Source organism: Leopardus geoffroyi, chromosome A3 (genome assembly GCF_018350155.1).
Source record: "Leopardus geoffroyi isolate Oge1 chromosome A3, O.geoffroyi_Oge1_pat1.0, whole genome shotgun sequence".
NCBI classification, from domain to species: Eukaryota; Metazoa; Chordata; class Mammalia; order Carnivora; family Felidae; genus Leopardus; species Leopardus geoffroyi.
Window position 1 is genome coordinate 66928221 of NC_059336.1, and position 22724 is coordinate 66950944.

At 38.7% G+C, this 22724-nt stretch overlaps 1 protein-coding gene and 1 pseudogene across 1 annotated transcript in view; one reads left to right on the top strand and one right to left on the bottom strand.

Annotated features, from left to right (window-relative positions):
• The window catches only part of MSH2 (mutS homolog 2), an 82506-nt gene that overhangs the window by 16803 nt on the left and 42979 nt on the right, over nt 1-22724 (top strand). Inside the window, exons 5-7 of the mRNA XM_045445968.1 lie at nt 2074-2223; nt 3592-3725; nt 16821-17020. Coding sequence (XP_045301924.1) covers nt 2074-2223; nt 3592-3725; nt 16821-17020 — 484 coding nt within the window. The remainder of the gene's footprint in view (nt 1-2073; nt 2224-3591; nt 3726-16820; nt 17021-22724) is intronic.
• On the bottom strand, nt 10553-10985 carry LOC123579745 (annotated as a pseudogene).

Genomic DNA, 22724 nt, shown 5'->3' on the forward strand with positions numbered 1-22724 from the left:
TAGAAAAACTGAAACATAACCTTAAATATAATTGCATTATATTTACACAACATATATCCTTGGAGCAAGAAAGAGTTTTATTGATTTCACAGGAAAGAGCCTGATTAATGTCACTTAAGTAGATGAGATAGCATAGTGGTTGTAGAGGGGAAAATGACCTTTCAGAGCTTTATAATGTATAAGTTGTAGAGTCTTTAATAAATTACTTCATCTTTCTTTTTTTTTTAATATTTTAAATGTTTATTCATTTTTGAGAGACAGAGACAGAACATAAGCAGGAGTGGGGCAGAGAGAGAGGGAGACACAGAATCGGAAGCAAGCTCCAGGCTCTGAGCTGTCAGCACAGAGCCTGACACGTGGCTCAAACCCATGAGCCATGAGATCATGACCTGAGCTGAAGCCTAATCAACTGAGCCACCGAGGGGCCTCAATTACTTTATCTTTCTGAGAGACAGTTTCATTATTTGTTAAATACATAATAGGTATTAAAGGATTGTTGGGGAGATCAGGAATAAGAGTGAAAGTATATGTATATATATAGCACATAATGCATAATAAATACTACATTTAAACAGTTTGGCTAAAAAATTGGCAGATTATGTATGTGTAGTGGTAGAAATGAATATGGAAACAATGTAACTTTTATGGGATTTTCAGTGGTTGATGTGTTTCTTTGTTCAAATTTTCGAGGTCGATGTGGCTTGAGATGTATTTTTATGGTAAAATATTGGAAGCTCTTGACAGGATATTTGTGGGTCACTGATAAGTAACATGGAAAATTCTGTTGTATACTTAAAAAGACAGGACAAGCTGTTAAACTTAGAATTCCCAAAGTAGATTTCAAACTAGAATGAACTGGGACTGTTACGACTGTCATGATTTTGTGGTTATTGTTTATCATGTAATAGTTTAATTCCTATAAACTCCGTAATTCTTTTACTTTTTGTGTGTGTAACATAATCAAAAGCCAGTATGTATGAGCAGTAATACTGGTATTAGAAACTTACCTCTTGAAAATGTGAAGAAGCTTTTAGGGCTACAAAAAGTTTTTATCTGTGCTTCCTGATGACACTGCAGGAAGTGCAGTGCTGGAGTTTGTCACGGACAGGTAGATGACTGTTTTCAGTTAGGGAAAGCAGGTACATTTCACAAGTCTAGTATCAAATATATTTTAATATGTAGGATTTGTCGTTGGGCTGTTGGTTTGATGTCCTGAACTACTTATGTTATAATAATAACATAGATTATTTAAATTTTTTATTATTTAAATATACATGTAGGAAAGTGCATATATCCTAAGTGTATAACTGCATTTTCATGAATTGCAGATCCCCAGATAACCAGCACCCATGAAGCAGAATAGAGTATCAGGACCTCAGACCTTTTTTAGGCTTCCTTTCAGTCGTTACCCCAAGGGTAACCGTCGTTCTTACCTCTGCTAGCATAGACTAGTTTGGCCTGTTTTTGTAGTTTACGTTAGTGGAATCATATGGTTTATATTCTTTTGTGCCTGGTTTCTTTTGTTCAGTATGGTTTGTAAGTTTTACCCATATTGTCATGTGTCACGGTTGATTGTGCTTCTATCTTTGGTTGTGTAGTATTCCATAGGGGTGAACATGCCAAACTTCATTCATTTTACTCTTGATAGGCATTTGAGTCATTTCCACTTTTGGCTATTATAAATAATACTATTCTAACAGTAAATTTTCACTTTCTAAAACTAATTTTTTAACCTTAAGAGAGTTATTTAAACTTTGTCTGATTTTCTTGGTTTGGATTGAGAAGGAACACAAAGGAAAATGATAGTGTTCAGAATTTATTTTCATTTTGCCATTTGTTTTTTAAATACCTCTAGGATTTGTTTATATATGTTTTTATATATACTCTAGAGAGTGAGGGAGACAGAATCCAAAGCAGGCTCCAGGCTCTAAGCTATCAACACAGAGCCCGGTGCGGGGCTCAAATCCACAAACTGTGAGATCATAACCTGAGCTGAAGTTGGGACACTCAACCAGCTGCACCCCTAGAATCTTTACTTAAAATTTTTTTTTTTTTTTAAATTCTTAATCTTAGGTTGCAGCTTCATCATTGTCTGCAGTAATCAAGTTTTTAGAACTCTTATCAGATGATTCAAACTTTGGACAGTTTGAACTGACTACTTTTGACTTCAGTCAGTACATGAGGTTGGATATTGCAGCAGTCAGAGCCCTTAACCTTTTCCAGGTAAAAAATAACATGTCTTAAAAAACTTAATGCTTAAAAAATGTTTCCTTTATTCTATACTGAGGAATATTATTAAGGAGCTTAAATATTTTGAAATCTTACACTTAGACATGCAGCTTTAAATTACTATATTTTTCTAGGTGCAAGCTATATAAATAGTATTTGTCCTGGCTTTATAAATAATTTTATTATATTAATAGCAGTTCTTAAAAAATTAATTTTAGGAAGTTTTATGTCTAAAACTACAGTAATTACAAAGTAATTTTGGTGTGGGGGAAAACACAGAAAATCTAGATTAATAGGTTGAAAGTTGAATTTAGGAAGAGGAGCTTTTTGTTTTAAGAAAAAATTATCTTATACACATTTTACTTAAATAAATTTAAAAATATATTTTTTAAGTTTATTTTGAAAGAGAGAGGCAAGAGAGCATGAGTTGGATAGGGGCGGGGGTTGGGGGGCGGAGAATCCCAAGCAGGCTCCACACTGCAGAGCCTGATGTGGGGTTCTAACTGTGAGATCATGACTTGAGCCTAAACCAAGAGTTGCACGCTTAACTGACTGAGCCCCCCAGGCGCTCCCCAGAAACCTTTTTGTTAAGTTTATTTATTTTGAGAGAGAGGGAGAACGTACACAAATGGGGAGGAGGAGAGAGGGAATCCCAAACAGGCTCTGCACTGGCAGCGCAGAGCCTGATATGGGGCTCAAACTCATGAACCATGAGCTCGTGACCTGAGCTGAAACCCAGAGTCAGATGTCCAACTGACTGAGCCACCCAGGCGCTCCTGCACATCTTACTTTAATAGCCACCAAGACAACTGTTTCATTTCCTCTAATGGACTCTGTCTACCAATTATGTTGGCCTTCAACATATGGCCATAGCAATACATATGAGTATGTATCATGCATTTATACACACATGCACACATTCTAAAGCACCATGAGACACAGGCTACACTTTCACACAACTGGGGGCCTCTCATGTGCAATTGATCACTGGTTTGCTTTACTCAAGACTTTAATGGGCTTGGTCTGGCCATTAGTCCCAGTTCCCCAGAGAGGAGTTAGTATGACATAATGGGTCACCACACTTTGGACATCATAAAAGAATGGAAATAGGCTAAATGTGAAATGGCATCTTGAAGCCTCCACTTTGACCATGTGGATTCAAAATACTCAGGTGCTGTAGTATAGACTGACCCCCAGCCTGACAGTAAGCCGGCTGAGGAAGAGGAACTTCTGTGCAAATTTCTCATTTAATATCTGAAGAATATAAGTGTTCTTGTTCCCAAAATTATTTAATTATTTTTCATAGCACAGTAAAGTTTTCACTAATGAGCATGCTATTCTTTTTTGTTTTTTGTTTACTAGGGTTCTGTTGAAGATACCACTGGCTCTCAGTCTCTGGCTGCATTGCTAAATAAATGCAAAACCCCTCAAGGACAAAGACTGGTTAACCAGTGGATTAAGCAGCCTCTCATGGATAAGAACAGAATAGAAGAGAGGTATATTACTAATGTACACTTCTGTAAGCTTTGGGTAACTTCTAATTACTCCATAGGATTATGCCATTTACTCTAATATGCAAATTTGCTCCTGTATTTTTGCATGTGACTGCACAGAGAGCTAGCTACATAGTGATAAGAGTAGTAATGATTTAGATTGATTTGATAACTTATTAATAATTTTTTTTCACTATAAAAAAGTAAAGTTTTATCAGAGAGATGGATGGATAGTGTTTCAGAACATAAACTTAGGAGCGTGAGTACCTTGATGCAAGTTACGTCTCTAGCGCTTATTAGCTGTGTTATCTTGGGACAGTTACTCAACCTCTGTGTTGCAGTTTCTTCCCTTCTAAAATGACAGTAATGACACACCTATTTTGTAGGGTTGTTATGAAGATTGGATAATTTAGTATATATAAAGTGCTTTGATGAGGGTGTAGCACATAGGAAGCACTTCCTCTTAATTATTTTGGAAAGGGTTTTAAGGCAACCTAAACATATATTTCAGAAAGTCACTTTAATTGAAAAAATGAAAGGTTCTATAATTCTGCTACTTGAATATGATTAACATTTGGGTATATTTTATTTTTATCTTTTGTTTTATATATGGGTTATAAGACTTTAAAAGAAGTGTACATAAGAGTATAAATGCTAAGTGTTGCAGCTTGGTGGATTTTCACAAAGTGAACACATCAGTGTAACAACAGTCAAATCAAGAAACAACATAAGTAGCATCCTAGTGACTCTCCTGGAATCTCCTGCTAGTTCTACCCCTCCTCACTTCAAAGTAATCACTGTCCTTCTAACATCATAGATTAATTCGTTTTGCCTGTTTTTTGAACTTTATATAAATGGAGACATTTTAAATGACTTTTTTTTTTAAATGTTTATTTTTTGAGAGAGACAGAGCACAAGGGGGGTGGGGGCAGAGAGAGAGGGAAACACTGAATCTGAAGCAGGCTCCAGGCTTGGAGCTATCAGCCTAGAGTCTGACGTGAGGCTCGAACTCAAAAACCGTGAGATCGTGATCTGAGCTGAAGTCAGATACTTAACCATCTGAGCCACCCAGGCACCCCTAAATGGAGTCATTTTAGATGATGCACTCTTGTATTAATCTTTTTTTTTTAAACATAGTTGTAAATCTTAATATAGTTATGTGCCCCAATTTTTCCCACTTATACGTCAATTTTCATAAGCATTTTTTACTGTTGCTGTTTTATCTTCTCATTCAACAATTTTTTTTTTTTTTTGAAGTTTATTTACTTTGAGAGAGGAGAGAGTGTGAGCGGGGGCGGGGCAGAGAGAGGAGGAGAGAGAATCCGAAGCAGGCTCATACTGTCAGTGCATAGCACAGTACTGGGCTATATCTTGTGAACTGTGAGATCAACCTGAGCCAAAACCAAGAGTCGGTTGCTTAACTGACACCCCTCATTCAATCAACATTTTTAGTTTTTACCAAGTACACTATTTTATTGACAAGATGTACTTTATTTTACCTTTATCCATAATTAAGTTCTTTTTTTTAATGCATTAATTTTTATTTTTTTAGAGAGAGTCAGCGGGGGAAATTGGCAGAGGGAGGGAGAGAGAGAATCTCAAGCAGGCTCCACACTCAGCACAGAGCCTGATGGCAGGGCTGATCCCATGACCCTGGGATCATGACCTGAGATGAAATCAAGAGCTGGATGCTCAACTGACTGGGCCACCCAGATGTCCCAATAATTAGGTTATTTCTAATGGCCTTACTTTGTACCTAATGTTTTCCATTTGGCAAATAAGTGACACTGCCAGAATGGGTAAAAGATTCAATTATTTTAAGGCTACAATGTCAAATCATTCAAGAATTTGTTGAATACCTACTGAATGCTGATGATATACAAAAGCATAATGATCTTTTGACTATTTGGGACATTGCCAGACATACATAAAATAGTTGATTGGTATCATAAGACACCCTGTAAATAATTACCAAACTGAGTGTTAATCCTGTGGATTCAAAGAGCGTTACAATAAAAATAACTCAGGAGGTTAGTGGTTTGTGGATGTGCTGATATTTTATTGAAAATGCCAAAGTTGAGCGGTATCTGGCTGGTTCAGTTGGTAGAACATGTGACTCTTGATTTCAGGGTTGTGAGTTCAGGCCCCACACTGGGCATGGAGACTGCTTAAAAAACAGACAAACAGGGGCGCCTGGGTGGCACAGTCGGTTAAGCGTCCGACTTCAGCCAGGTCACGATCTCGCGGTCCGTGAGTTTGAGCCCCGCGTCAGGCTCTGGGCTGATGGCTCAGAGCCTGGAGCCTGTTTCCGATTCTGTGTCTTCCTCTGTCTCTGCCCCTCCCCCGTTCATGCTCTGTCTCTCTCTCTGTCCCAAAAATAAATAAAAACGTTGAAAAAAAAATTAAAAAAAAAAAGACAGACAAAAAACAAGGAAATGCAGAAGTTGAGATGCTATGGTGACTTTCTGAAGTCAGGTTTACTGGGAAGAAGAGTGGGATTTAGTAACTTAAAATAAGAAATAGGAAGGATTAGATAATTGCAAGTCATTAAAGCGGTTTACAGTTTTTAATTTTAATTATTTGTGAATAAGTAATAACGTGTACGTTTCAAGATTCAAACAGAACAGAAGGTTACACAGTGGTAATTCTTCTCCTCTTGTCCCCCAGTTCCCTGGGATCTCTTTCTCAGGGCCTCTATGTTCGACAGCTCAAGGGACACATTTCTTACTGTACTGTATGTGAGTTGCCATTGTTGCCCTGGGAGCAATCAGTCTTAATCAGCTTTTGAGTATCATTTAATGGAGAGTCTTTCTATAAACAAGTAAAATTTTATGCTATTGTCTCTCATCTTTTAGTGTTTTGTTTTGTTTTTTTTTTAGAAAAATTAGGTAATTTAACTCTCAAGCGCTAGGTCATTGGTTATATTTTTAACCTTGGTCTCCTGTGAACAGAGCAAGTGACACTTGTCCCCTTCTGGCTTAACAACTAGAGCACGTATGTATTAAGACTCTTCTGAAACCTGAGATGTCATTTTTATATTATTTACCACAGTAACAAATTACTTTAGAAGATATGAAAATTAGATTTTTTTAGAGGATAAAGGTTTCTTCACAGCACATAGCAATAATTTCCGAAATCTGGTAGTCTATAAGGCTTATTAATTAGAAATAGGATTTGCAAGGATGCCTTTATGAGTCAGAATATGATCTATTTTTCTGCACCTGTAAGGTGAGAAGAAATATTTTCTCCTATTCATCTTGGTGAGAAATTTTTTGTTTGCCAGCAAGTATAAAAGCCCTTGGTTTTCAAGACCAAATGCTGAAATTCACAGATTAGGAGGAGAAAGTTATACTCCTTATACAGGTTCTTATTTGGACAGTCCCCTTGTTTTATCTCCTTTTCTCAGTTCTATCTGCTGCGATACCTCTGGCTTCCTAGTTTACACCTTCAGGGTTCTCAGGGCGAATTCATTACCCCCTTCTCTGAGCATGTAGGATTGATCTCTTCAGGGTAACAGTAAAATCAAGTTTTCTGTTTCTTACTGTCAACATTGTTATGGGATGATTCACAAAAGAGTAAGTAGTGGAAGTCTGTAAGTGAAGAGTTTATTTAATTTTCTTTTTTAAATACATTTTATTTTATTTTTTAATAAACTCTACCCCCAGCATGGGGCTTGAACTCATGACCCTGAGATCAAGAGTTGCATGCTCTACTGATTGAGCCAGCCAGGCGCCCCAAGAGTTCATTTTAGGGGCACCTGGGTGGCTCAGTTGGTTGAGCGTCTGACTGTGGCTCGGATTATGATCTCTGGGTTGTTGGGTTTGAGCTCTGCATTGGGCTCTGCTGATAGGTCAGAGCCTGGAGCCTGCTTTGGATTCTGTGTCTCCTTCTCTCCCTGCCCCTCCCCTGCTCATGTTCTGTCTCTCAAAAATAAATAAACGTTAAAAACTTTTTTTAATTTTGTTGCTGTTGGGTGAATTCTGTTAAGGAAGGAAAAGTTTTCATTTTTCTTTTTTCATTAGAGGAGAGGTAGGGACAGATGTGATAAGATCTGAGTTTGGTGCATACATCTTATCAAGGACAGTAGCCCAGTTGATAGGTTCAGGAATAATGATGAAAATGGGATTACTTTTAGGTTATTACCAAGCTCTTAGGAGAAGGAGGATGATAAGACTGGTATCTACTTTGTGTCTGGCACTTTGCTAAGCATCTGCTATTCATCAGCTCTGATGTGGTGGGATTGGTTTTAAAGCCAGGCTGGCCTGACTCCAGACCCCTTGCACTTAATTGCTATACTGTATTTATTGCTTCTATCAATGGTATTTAATTTGATCCAAATTGGATTTTAACACCAGAAAGGAAGCATATTATTTTGGTTTTATTTATTTAAATTAAATCCATGGAATTGCTTTATATGTTGTCATGCTCATGTTTCCATTCACTAAAACCTACTTGCACAGAGACTACAAATGCTGCTTATTTTTAGCTAATGGCTTAAATACTTTTTATCTCCAGTGAGAATGATAAATTATTACCTTTTAGGAGTGAGTATCTAGGTGTTTCTTCTTTTTTGTACTTTATCTAACAAATTAGGAATTATAATAACTGCCATCTTTTGCCTTGTTGCTTCTGAGAGAGCAAGAAGGGTCATCCTACTGGAGTCATCTAAAAAAAAATTGGCCAGGGATGCCTAGCTGGCTCAGTTGGTAGAGTGTTCAACTCTTGATCTCAGAGTAGTGAGTACTAGCCCCACATTGTGGACAGAATTTACTTTAAAAAAACACAGAAGGGGCGCCTGGGTGGCGCAGTCGGTTAAGCGGCCGACTTCAGCCAGGTCACGATCTCGCGGTCCGTGAGTTCGAGCCCCGCGTTGGGCTCTGGGCTGATGGCTCAGAGCCTGGAGCCTGTTTCCGATTCTGTGTCTCCCTCTCTCTCTGCCCCTCCCCCGTTCATTCTCTGTCCCAAAAATAAATAAACGTTGAAAAAAAAAAAAAAATTAAAAAAAAAAACACAGAAGAGTATATATAGAAAAAATTCAGCCAGGATTCTCCTTGCCACATTTGCATAAACCTGTCTGATACAGTCCAGAAATACGGCCTCAATATGTGCCAGTAGTGTTTCCATCAGGATACTGGCTTCATTAAGTTGGGTTAAGTGAACTTCCTTGAGTGCGTCATCCAAGGTACCCATCTTACTGCAGATGTTCAGGATACCTACCCTAGTGCTAGCTAGCTCTTTGTACATAAATTAAAAATACTTGAATTAAAAAAAGAACTATTCATAATACTATTTTTTCCACTTGTTTTCTTTTTTTTTCTTTCTTTTTTTTTTTTTTTAAGTTTATTTTGACAGAGAGAGGGCATGCATGTGTACAGGGGAAAGGCAGAGAGGAGAGAGAATCCTAAGCAGGCTCTGCACTGATAGTGCAGAGCCTGACCCAGGGCTTGATCTCAAGAACTGTGAGATCATGACCTGAGCCAAGATCAAAAGTTCGGATGCTTAACTGACTGAGCCACCCAGGTGTCCCATCACTTGTTTTCTGATATGTCCCAGAGTCCTCACGTTTGCTCATATACTAGGACTGTTGCTCTTAATCTTCTAGGTTTTTGGTTTTTGTCTTCCCATAGATTCATATGAAGTCTTGGTAGTTTTCAAGTTAGAATTCTCTAAAGAACATTGAATACATGATAGTGAGCATATGAAATAGTTCACTCCTAAGAAATTGCTGGTGGGGGAACCTGGGTGGCTCAGTCCATTAAGCGTCTGACTCTTGGTTTCGGTTCACATCATGATCTCAAGGTTGGTGAATTCCAGGCCTGCATTGGGCTCCACACTGATGGTGCAGAGCCTGCTTGGGATTCTCTCTCTCCCCCTCTTTACTCCTCCCCTGCTTGTGCTTTCTCTCTCTCTCAAATAAACTTAAAAAAAATTAAATTGCTGATGAAAAATTTTGTTTATATTAAATCTGGTATTCTTACTGCCTTCTAATTTAAAATTGAATTACTTCTTTTTATATAAAATTTAGTATGATTAATGTGACAGTCTTATTAGAAACCTAAGTCTCTGAATAAAAGTATTGGTCCTGTAAATTTAGATAAGCCATGGGGATGCTTAGGTGATAGTATATCATGCTTTTTGAGGCAGTGTACTCCTAAGGTCCCTAGACTTCTTTCCAGGTTATATTTTTATGCCAGGGCAAACTAGTTAATAGTCCATATTTTGTGGAAACAGTGGTTTGGAGGTCATACAGTGAGTGTAGTTTCGTTATAACGGTGAAGCATTGCTCTAACCTCTAAGGAAGAGCCCGGAGGGCTTACATTCCATTGCTTTCCCACCATTATTTTCTTTGCTTCTAAATCAGGTTTAGTGGCAAGGCTTTATTCTGCTCTGAGCTGATCTGCTCAGCCCTTTGAAATTCATTTGCCTCCAATTCAGCCTGCACCACAAAGGCACTGCCTTTCCAGTGCTTTCAAAGGCACCATAGAATTTCTTGTGCTCCATTGGCCCTTTGTCATGCTGGCCTCTCTCCTTAGCTGTCTTTCTCAATTAAGAGTTGCTGGCTTTCATTGCTACTCAATTCTTACTTTTTTTCTTCCTCTGACCAGATTTATTAAACATATCAAAATTCTGTGTACAAAGTGACTTGGACCTCCTGCTTCAAAACATGATCCTTTCTTACTAATATCTTGATAAGTCAGTCCGTTGAGTGTCAAAAGCAGCTTAAAATTCTAAAATTAATAGAAAAGTGCCTAATGCACACCAAATAAATGGTCTAACTACTGGATCTTGAATAGTTCTACAAGATCATTAACGTAGGTAGAATCGAGCCTCTATGACAGTCTGCTGGAAAACTGACGTGAGATGTCAAGAGGCCATTTTGTGACTGCCACTGTGATCCTGTCCTGTTTTTGGATCATAATGTTCCCATTATCTGATTCTAGACGCACCACAGGAGTATCAGTGGGGTCTGAGGTTAGCTCGCTACTTGTTGGGCTAAAATAGATAGCACCCCAGCATGCTCATCTGACAGGGTCCCATGGCAGCCCAGATTAAGTCCTTGTGAACCTGTGCACAGGACTCCCAACAGTGGATGGATTCTTCACTGTTTCCTTGAAGTGCTGCTCCAAGGTCACTTCTATCCCATCCATGGTCCACCTGGCCCAGGGTCCTGCAGCATTTTGCGTTGTTCTCTGGCCCAGGCCTGGAGCATGTCTCCTCTTATTTTACTACATGACAAGTTACAGTGACCAACCCCCAATTTTTTACTTTCCTTGAAAGCCTTCAGCTGCCTTCTGCCTCTGAACAGATGATCTCCTCCTTAATCCTTGTAATCTCAAAATATATCTGTATTTTCAGTCTTTACTCCATGGCTCTTAAAAGAAGAGATAGTGCTTTTTCCTTTCCAAAGCAACCTTTTCATTTTACCTCTGGACATAGTTTTTTCCTATTTCTTCTCTGGTTCAGTTTTCCAGTGCATCCTGTACTTTTCTTCCTTCAAGTCTCTGCTGTGGCCTCCCATCCCAAGTCGTCTCCCCCAAGTCTTAGCTCTGTAAATCCCAACTTTTCAAAATACAGGCAAATGAAATACCCCAAAGTGAAGTTTCCTAGCTCCCATAGGAATCCTTACTTACTTATCCGCATCACATTGCATTGCATTTTGTATCTCAGTTGTTACTCAGCACTAACTGTAAGATGGAGCATGTCCTTCTCCATTAGATTGAATATTCCTTAAAAGCATTTCCTCTCTTTATATCTTGCCATACTCTTTCTTTTTTAATCTTCTCAGGCCTACCAGAATATGCATCAGATGAGTGGCTCTTGCTGCATTTAACCGTACCAAATTTGTTCTCAGCCATATAAATATGCTGTCGTGAAATTCTAGTCAACTATTTTTACAACGAAAGATCAGAAATGCTAGTTTTAAAGAAAGGACAGAATGTGGATTTTAACATATGAAAACATTTCATGATTAATTTCATGATTTATTCTGTCCGAATTTTACTCTAAAAAATTGTCTTTATTCCAGTCAGTTTGCAAATTAATGTGTCAAATTGTGTATAGCTGAGTAATTTTATTGAGGATTGACAGGTATACTATGTTATGCCAACAGTAACTTTGGAGCTTTTAAAATTGTGATTCTCTAAGAGTGGCATTGTCATAGAAACAGTTAGCAGAGCAGTCCTTTTTAAAAACTTTATTAGCCAGAACATAAACTGACACTGTAATTATTTCTGAAGTGGTGTACTGAACAGACTTGTGAAACTAGTAATTTATTGGGCTTTTAATGATACCTGGGCCAGAAACCGAGGGGGTGGTGTATATTGCCTTGTACTATATGTTTCAGAAGTGGTTTCATTCCTGTACTGTTCAACTTCTTAATATTCTTACTGAAATTTAATGTTCTTAAACTGTTATTTATTTTTTAAGGACACAAAGGTTGCTTTAAATATTTCTTTGGAGGAGGGGATACCACACTTATACTCAATGAAGAGAAACATTTTTACAGTCTAGAGGGTGGTCTGTCTGTCCTTCTTTTCTTTTCTTTTCTTTTCTTTTCTTTTCTTTTCTTTTCTTTTCTTTTCTTTTCTTTTCTTTTCTTTTCTTTTCTTTCTTTCTTTCTTTCTTTCTTTCTTTCTTTCTTTCTTTCTTTCTTTCTTTCTTTCTTTCTTTCTTTCTTTTTTCTGTCATACCATGAATTCATAGGGAATGGGTTCCAGCAGTTCAGGCTCTTTTCCATTAGTTCTTACAAACTTTTCTGTGTGCAGCAGGTTGGTGCTTCATTTGGACCCATGTATCTTTCTCTTGGCTTCCTTTTTTCCTCTGATCATTTTATTTCACAGGCTTCAGGAAGCTGAATGCTTAATATGCTCAATATGTACACTAGTTGTCTTGGCAAGAATCTTGCCCCTGTTTGTTTACAACATTGTTAACAGCATGCTGGATGACACTGGAGACTCTTCCAGTTTTGCCATGGTAACATTTGTGGGGCGTTCCTTTTTGAACAGTGCCATTCCCTTGATGTCTGCAGTGTCATTATCATCTCTTGTACATGTGCATGTATGTGGCTAAAGGACCATCTCTGTTTTCTAAAAGGCCTACAGAACATAGCAGGTGCCCCTCTTGCCCTTTGTGTTGGTCATTTTGGCAGATTACTGGAAGATGGTGGTATGGGCCAAAAGATGGTGTTGATGACGTAAGACCCATTCCCTGGTGAGTTTGAGAGGAAACCGTGATAAAATAGTTGGAATAAGGAAGAAGCATGGGAAAACTCTTCTCTTTTTTTTTATGTTGATTTTTGAGAGAGAAAGTGAGCAGGAGAGGGGCAGAGAGAGGGGGAGACACAGAATCTGAAGCAGGCTCCAGGCTCTAAATTGCCAACACAGAGTCCTGATGCAGGGCTCAAACTCATGAACCGTGAGATCATGACCTGAGCCGAAGTCTGTCGCTTAACCGACTGAACCACCTAGGTGCCCCAGCATGGGAAGATTCTTAATCAGAAATATCTTCTCTTTGGATTCTTAACATTTACCTGAGAGTAGCCTAAGGATACGAGAGTCTTGGGAAAACAAAAGAAAAAGAAAGATGAAGGGTGGGTCAGCCAAGCATCAGGTTTTTTATCCTTTCCTCACCCTCTTAACACTGCTTTCCCTGCTTTATCATGAGAACTCAGAGATTTCTTGTGATTGTTAAAACTGAGGCTTTATCAAACTGTTGGTGCATAAGAAGCTCATAGAAATTTCACAGCTGAGTCCCACCCCCAGGAATATTGTACTATCCACCTCTAAGTAACTTCCATGCTGGTGATCTTAGACCAGCCTTGGAGATGCTCAGTTAGAGCCAGAGGCTTAGGTAAGAAGGCCCATGTTTGTTTCATTGGATTATGGGACTTGACTGTGTTCAAATTCTGGTTTGTCTTTTAAATTTAGAGTACAACCATAGAAATCTTTTCTGGAGTAGTGAGTACTTACAGCCCCAGTGACTAGTACACAGTATAATACCGGCTTGGTAGCAGATTTTTCCCCCCACTAATTTGACATTTGCCAATTTGCCATAGCACGTATATCTGCTGCCAGCTGCCTAGATATTATCTTGGCATTCTATAGAGTTTCAGTTATTTTTCTGTTAATTTTCATCTTTTAAAAAGTGAACTTTTATTCAGGTTTTTTTTTTTTAATTTTTTTTTTCAACGTTTATTTATTTTTGGGACAGAGAGAGACAGAGCATGAACGGGGGAGGGTCAGAGAGAGAGGGAGACACAGAATCGGAAACAGGCTCCAGGCTCTGAGCCATCAGCCCAGAGCCCGACGCGGGGCTCGAACTCACGGACCGTGAGATCGTGACCTGGCTGAAGTCGGACGCTTAACCGACTGCGCCACCCAGGCGCCCCTTTATTCAGGTTTAAACCAGTGGTTCTCAACCTGGGGCACTTTCCCCACGAGGGAACATGTGGCAGTGCCTGGAGACATTTTGGGTTGTCACTGGAGAGTGTAGTGTGTAGAACTCAGAGATGCTATTAAAGAGCTCAGAAGAGCCCTCTCACAACAAGGAATTGTCTAGCTTAAATGTCAGTATTGTTGAGGTTCAGAAATCTTGCTTTAAATATATTTGGTCATCATGTGATTACTGTGGGGGCAGCATAATTTTCCCCTCATATAATATGCTGGATGAGCATTTTGGTGATAGAGGAATTATAAATGCTGATGGAGAGTTAAGTAAATACTTAAGAAATTTAGAAAGCTGATTTGTTTCCTTTCTCTGTCCTTATGTGATTTGAGGGTTAATTTACTGCTCATATAGTTTACAAATATAAGGAAAATGGTTGCTCATTGATAGCCTTCTGCACCTAGGACCATCTGTTATGCCCATGGCTATTTTCCTTACCTTTGTTTGTAGGCTCCACATCGAATGTGGGGCTTGAATTCACCACCCTGATATCAAGAGTTGCATGTTCTACCGACTGAGCCAGGCAGGTGCCCCTTCTCTACCTTTGATTACTCAAATTTACCTTTTGGCTATACTGAAATATGTGTTGTTGCAATAACCTCTACAACATAATTTTTCAAACTGCATGTTGTGACCCAGTGGTGGGTTATGAAATTAGTGCATTGGGTGAAAACTAGTATTTTTGACAAATTAAATATAAGAGAAAAATGAGTCCATTACATATAGTAGGAGTAAGTATTATTTGTGAAACCTGTTTTATGTATTTATTTTTAATAGTTTATTTATTTATTTATTTATTTATTTATTTTTCAACGTTTATTTATTTTTGGGACAGAGAGAGACAGAGCATGAACGGGGGAGGGGCAGAGAGAGAGGGAGACACAGAATCGGAAACAGGCTCCAGGCTCTGAGCCATCAGCCCAGAGCCTGACGCGGGGCTCGAACTCCCGGACCGCGAGATCATGACCTGGCTGAAGTCGGACGCTTAACCGACTGCGCCACCCAGGCGCCCCAATAGTTTATTTATTTTTGAGAGAGACAGAGACAGTGTGAGCGGGAGAGGGGCAGAGAGAGAGAATCCCAATCAGGCTCCCTGCCATCAGTACAGAGCCTGATGTGGAGCTCTAACTTACGAAACTGTGAGATCATGACCTGAGCCAAGAGCCAACCAAGAGTTGGACACTTAACCAACTGAGCCACCCAGGCATGCCTGTTTATTTATTTGTTTATTTTAATGTTTATTTATTTTTGAGAGAGAGAGGGAAGAGACAGCGCACGAGCAGAGGAGCAGAGACAGGGAGACAAAGAATCTGAAGCAGGGTCCAGGCTCTGAGCTGTCAGCACGGAGCCCAGTGTGGGTCTCCAGCTCTCAAACCATGAGATCATGACCTAAGCCAAAGTCAGACACTTAACTGACTGAGCCACCTAGGCATCCCAGACCTATTTTAATTATATATTGTAGGTAAGGAAAATTTCTTTTTTCCTACTACCCTCTAGGTTCTCTGGCAGAGACCCTATAAATTAGACTGACAAAAGACAGATTAACAAGAGAAAAACACACTGAAATTTATGCTTATACGCGGGAGCACTCAGATGAGTGACTCGGGGTTGATTAGAACTTGGGCATATATAGCATCTTAGCAAAAAGGAACAATAAATTTTCGAAGAGACTAGACAGAGGAGAAGAATTTTGAGTTCCTAAGGCGAAGTGATGGGAAACTAATGATAGATAAAGGCTAGTAAGTAAAATTTGGTGTGTGGATTCCTCTGGTACCGTTTCCAGGCTGATAAGGATCTAAAGTTGTGGTTAACTTTTGTCCTTTCTGGTAAAGAGAGAAGAGAGGACATCTGTAAATTATGTCCTGCTTTTAGGCAAATGGGGAGAAGGCAGAGAGCTTTTCTTTCTGCTTCTTAATTGTCGTCAGCTCAAAATAGTCCTTAAGGACACTAAAGTAGCATGTTTTGAGGTGGCGTGTTATGCCTCCTACGATATCTATGCATGCATATGCTGGATCATGCTGTAAAAACATTTCTTGCTGTGAGTTACAGGGAAGAAAATGGAAAGCCACGGATTACAATAAATTGCAAAAGTAATATGAGCTGCATGTTTTATAGTTCTTAGAACAGACCAAGATTTTATTTATTGACTTGGGGAAGCAATAAACTTATTTGCTTTTTAATTAGAAATTTGGGGCTTTGTACTGTCAAAAGGTAATTTTAGAATGCATTCTGAAAATTTATAAGACCTTCTGATAGAATAAATATTGGATTTGGCAACATTCTTGAATTGTAATTCTGTTTTATTGAAGATTATTGTTTACATGTTCATTGATGTGTCAGTAACAACGATATCCCAATAATGAAATTCTTCTGCTTAAAAAATGGCAATTCGATGAAAGGCAAATGAAATGGGTATGTGTTATATCTTCTGATACTACTACTTAACTAAACATTAATTTGGTTATTAACTAATCAGAAACTGCTTACATTTTCTATTATGGAGCTTTCCATCCTAGGAAGTTTACATTTCAGAATAGATTCAAGCTTCCTGTGTGGAATTTTTGAGTTAATTTAGTTGATTCTTATGTACGTAGTAGACAGATTTTAATTTTAAGCCAAAATATTTAACATTAATTCTAATGTAATTTATTTCAGACTAAATTTAGTGGAAGCTTTTGTAGAAGATGCAGAATTGAGGCAGAGTTTACAAGAGGATTTACTTCGTCGATTTCCAGATCTTAACCGACTTGCCAAGAAATTTCAAAGACAGGCAGCAAACTTACAAGATTGTTACCGACTCTACCAGGGTATAAATCAACTCCCTAATGTTATTCGGGCTCTGGAAAAATATGAAGGTAACAATGATTTTGTTATTGTTTTCTTTCACTCTCAATATACTTAGCAAATGTACTGTCCTTACAAAGTTGGGTCTGGTAACTCACTTCAGGTTTTTCTAATAACAGGTTTGTATTGACCTGTAGCTATGTTGTAGAAGTCCGGAATCATGAGACAACTTATAATTTTTGCTTTTTACAAGTGAATGTCAGAGTAAGTGGGTTTATTGGACTAGCAGGGCTCAGTTGCCATAGAAGACTCAAGGGCCCAAAATGACATTGCTTTCAAATCTACAGTTTATTGAAGGAAAGGGGTGCAGTCTAGCAGCAGCACTAACGTAAGGATAATGTATCACAGCCAAAGTTTCACAGCAGGGGTCCAGGGAGGTCAGTTGTAGGCTCCTATTGTCCTTCCTTTTCAAAGGTCCTTGGTGAGGTGCACTTTTCTCTCACATTAGGAACCACCAATGTGTGCAGAACACCTTGGAGCTAGGGAGCTTAAAATGGAGTCTTGCTAGACTTTTTTTTTTTTTTTTTTAAGTTTATTTATTCTGAGAGAGAGAGAGAGAGTACAAATGGGGGAGGGGCAGAGAGAGAGGGAGAATCTCAAGCAGACTCTGCACTGTCAGTGCAGAGCCATATGTGGGGCTCAAACTCATGAAACTGAGATCATGACCTGAGCTGAAACCAAGAGCCAGGCTGCCTCTTGCTGGACTTTTCATATATTTTCCTGATCTTGTGGGCATTTTCCTGTTCTATAACTAGCCTGTATAGCAGAACTTTCCAGTGCAAGGAGGCCTCATTGAGACTCTTGCAAATCATCAATCAAAAACAGTGCTGACAAGCTGAACAAACAATTTTGAATTTCCTCAGATCTATGATTACAGAACAACAGGATATGTTTGATGCCTTGACCAGGGAACATTGCCATAAAGGAACTTTAAGAAAACCGTTCAGGCTAATTCCAGGCTTGCTGGAGTGAACCTTTCCAGCATACCTATAAAATCAAGTTAAGACAAAAAGTTTTGATGATCTCTAACAGTTGATGTCACAGTGAAGTTACCAGAATGAAGTGAGCAAAGTTTTACATACTGATATAGTATGGATAAAATCAGTTTGCTCTTACAAGTGTAGTTTTTAACTTTTAAGTGAATCCTAAATTTATACAACAGTTCAGTGATTATGAAGTTATATGTCTCATACATAAAGCATTTTAAGTTTTAGAGTTAAAAATCACCATCCCTTAGAACTGTTAAACCATTCAGTATTATGAGAAAGCTTTTTCTGCAGACAGACTTAAAAAATTCAACTCTATGATGACAAGCTATAAAATAAGCATAGATTTAATTTAAATTTCATGATGACCTTTTCCCTTAAAGTGTAGAAGATACCTAAGTGCTGCTTATTTTAAAGTACCACTGTGGAAGAAGTATTCCCACTCAAGACAAGGCTCCTCCGCAGACTGATGAGACTTAAATGCCCTTGCATTTTGTTCCACTAACGTGGAATTAAAAGAAATGGGTCTTTATCTTTCCTGTTTCTGCATTCCTTTAGTGTGGCTTAGGCAGCCATTTACCTTCCCTGTGCTTCAGTTTCCTCGTCCATTAAAAGAATATCTTTTATAGTGCTGTGCTTTTCTGATTCCATATCCTCTGGCCCCATTCCAATAGGATCCATTGGAAGCACAAGGGGATTGACCAGTATTAGGGCTATGATAATCAGATTATCATGGGGGTAGGCTCTGTAAACAGTTAATTCACTCTTAACCACTTATAGCTATTTTGAACCTTACATCTTTTCCTTCCCATAGTAAAAAAAAATAAAAATAAAAAAAATCCTTATTCCTGTACTCTTCTTGTACCTACACCTCTTTTTTGCTTTCCATTCCTAGTCAAGATTCTGAAAGCCTACATTTCCATCTTCCATTTGCTCAGCTGCCTTTCAGCCCTGACCACAGCACTGAAATGGCATTTGCTAAGTTACTTACTATTGCTAAATCCAGCCAGCACAGTCCAGTCCTTATCACACCAGCTTTAAATGCTGAGTTTGACAATTTTTTTCCTTCTAGTTTCATTGAGCTGTAACTGACATATAACACTGTATAGGCTTAGGTGTGCAACATAATGATTTGATATACGTACGTATTGGAAAGTAGTTACCACAGTAAGTTTAGTTAATATCTGTCACCTCACATAGTTACAATTCTTTTCTTGCAATGAGAACCTTTAAGATCTAATCTCTTAGCAGCTTTCAAATATACAGTACAGTATTTTTAACTGTAAGTCACCATGATGTACTTACATCTCCAGAACTTAAATCTTATAACTGGAAGTTTGTACCTTTAGACCCCCTTCCCCCTTTTCCCCACCCCAGCTGCTGGCAACCACCATTCTTTTCTTTTCTTTTCTTTTCTTTTCTTTTCTTTTCTTTTCTTTTCTTTTCTTTTCTTTTCTTTTTCTTTCTTTCTTTCATTTTTATTATTTATTTATTTATTTATTTTTGAAGGAGAGAAAGAGTGTGAACAGTGAAGGGGCAGAGAGAGAGGGAGACACAGAATCTGAAGTAGGCTCCAGGCTCTGATTTGTCAGCACAGAGCCTGACACAGGGCTCAAACCCACGAGCTGTGAGATCATGACCTGAGCCGAAGTTGGACGCTTAACTGATTGAGACACCCAGGCACTCCTCTTTCTTTCTTTCATTTTTAAATGTTTATTTTTGAGAGAGAGCACACACGAGTGGGGAGGGGCAGAAAGTGGGAGCGGACAGAGGATCTGTCTGATGCAGAGCTTGAACTCATGAACCGTGAGATCATAACCTGAGCTGAAGTCGGATGCTTAACTGACCAAGCCACTTAGATGCCCCTCTTTTTTTTCTTTTCTTTTTTTTTTTTTTCAAAGTTTATTTTGAGAGAGAGTGGGGGGGCGGGGAGGGGCAGAGAGAGAGGGAGAAAGAGAATCCCAAGTAGGTTCTGTGCTGTCAGTGCAGAGCCCAACGCAGGGCTTGATCTCACAAACAAGAGATCATGACCTAAGCTGCAACCAAGAGCCAGACGCCCACTATTTTCTGTTTCTGAGTTCAGTTTTAATTAGATTCCACATATAAGTGAGATCATACAGTATTTGGCTTTCTCTGTCTGACTTACTTCACTCAGCAAAGTGCCCACCATGTTATCACAAGTGGCAGGATTTCTTTTATTTTCTTTTATTTAAAAAAAAAATTTAAAACATTTTAAAAGTATTTTTATTTTTTTATTTATTTTTTTATTTTTTTTAAATATTTTTTTTAACATTTATTTTTGAGACAGAGAGAGACAGAGCATGAACGGGGGAGGGTCAGAGAGAGGGAGACACAGAATCTGAAACAGGCTCCAGGCTCTGAGCTGTCAGCACAGAGCCCGACGCGGGGCTCGAACTCATGGACCGTGAGATCATGACCTGAGCCTAAGTCGGCCGCTTAACCGACTGAGCCACCCAGGCGCCCCAGTATTTTTATTTATTTTGAGAGAGTGCAAGTGAGCAGGGTAGGGCAGAGAGAGAAGGGGAGAGAGAGAATCCCAAGCAGGCTCTGTCAGCATGGAGCCCAGTATGGGGCTCGAACTCATGAACTGTGAGATCATGACCTGAGCTGAAATCAAGTCGGTCGCTTAACCAACTGAACCACCCAGGCACCCCAGTATTTCCTTTTTTTTTTTAATGGCTGAGTAATATTCCATTGTATATATACACCACATTTTCTTTATCCATTAAAAAAATTATTTTTAACGTTTATCCATTTTTGAGAGACAGACAGAACTTGAGTGGGGGAGGGGCAGAGAGAGAGGGAGACACAGAATTTGAAGTAGACTCTAAGGCTCTCAGCTGTCAGCACAGAGCCTGACCCGGGGCTAGAACTCACACACGGTGAGATCATGACCTGAGCTGGTCAGATGCTTAACCGACTGAGCCACATAGGTGCCCCATTCTTTGTCCGTTTATCCATCAGTAGACCCTTAGATTATTTCTATATCTTGTTAGTTGTAAGTCTACTGCAGTGAGCAAGGAAGTGCAGATATCTCTTTCAGATATTGATTTTGTTACTTTTGGATATATATCCAGCAGTAGAATTGCTGGATCCTTCTATGTTTTGCCTTTCCCTTAAGACTCCCCCCACCCAAGTTCGGTTTTTGGCACTTTTTTCGTTCAATACCAGGAACTTTAAAGCTGGGAGTTTTGAATGAATTCTTAGAAGTGTCTTGACATTTCATACAAGATTTTGTGTATGTGTCTTTTCTGGGAAAAGATCTGTAATTTTCATCAGCTATTCAAAAGCATATATAAACTACTCTTCCCCCTCCAAGAGAAAGGGTAAGAAATACTCTTGTGCCTATTCTTTGGTGAATCTTTTTCATTGCCTGGGATAAGCACAGAAGTTAGGAATTGGTCTTGAGAGTAGCTTGGCTCTCTTCCTCCTGCATATATGGGGCTTCATGTACTCAAGGAGAGTTTTGCAACAGGTCAGTAATTTCCTACTTTTTGGGGGCTACACTTAAGTTATATAGACCTTTGAGAGATCGTAACATTATCTAAATCAAATGCTTCACATTATCCACTTTGGCAACCGATGTCTGCTTTAAAGTATTTAAGTCACCTAGCCTAGAGAATATTAGGGGAGGAAGACTGTTCCAGATATTGTGGTACCAAGGGCCACGTTCTTTTCTTTCTATAACATGGAATATTGGATACTCCAGGTGTGCCCTAGTCATTAGGAACCTAACTAATCTGAGTTTTCTCTAAAAAAACCCCCAACAGAATGGAGGTGCCTGGTTGGGTCAGTCGGTGGAGCATGCAACTATTGATCTTGGGGTTATGGTTTGAGCCCATTGTTGGGTATAGAGATTGCTTAAAAATAAAATCTTACAAAACAAAATAACAGAATGACATTTTGATGAGTTTAACATAGCTCCTAGTTTACTGATTTCATGGAGAGAGCCAAAACTGAGGCCAACTTATGAGGAAAATGAACCAAATTCACTATTTTTAAAAGCAGAATCATGACTTAAAAAAATTTTTTTAAGTATGTGAGTATATTGCTAGAAATTGAGTATGTTCTCCTATCACCTTGTGATGTTTTTGTTTTTGATTAAGTCTAGGTTTAAAGTTATATTAATGTTATTCCTAAAAAAAAAATAATAATAATAAAAGTAAATTCTGAGACAGCAGAGGGCAGCAACAGTCTACAAAGCTGACTTGGGTTGAGTGATAGAAGCTCTACTCTAAATCATCTTTCTCCTGTAAGAAATAGTTATTTGAAAAATATACTCGGCTTCCCTTCTTCCTTGTATCTTTTTTTTTTTTTTTTAATGTTTAAGTTTTGAGAGAAAGGGAGAGGGAGAGACAGAGCATGGTCAGAGGAGGGGCAGAGAGAGAGAGAAGAGAGGGAGACAAAGAATCTGAAACAGGCTCCAGGCTCTGAGCTGTCAGCATAGAGCCTAACATGGGGCTTGAACTCACAAACCATGAGATCATGACCTGAGCCAACGTCAGACAGTTAACCAACTGAGCCACCCATGTGCCCCCTTGTATCTTTTAAAATTAAAAAGTTGAGGCAAAATCTAAATAATATTGTGCATTTAGGGCAAATTTCTGATAGTGCTTAAAGCAGCTCCTATAAGTATCCAGATGATTTTATTGATAAATTTTATTGTAACAGCACTCATGCTGAGGTGCATAACTTTTCCCTCTTCCTG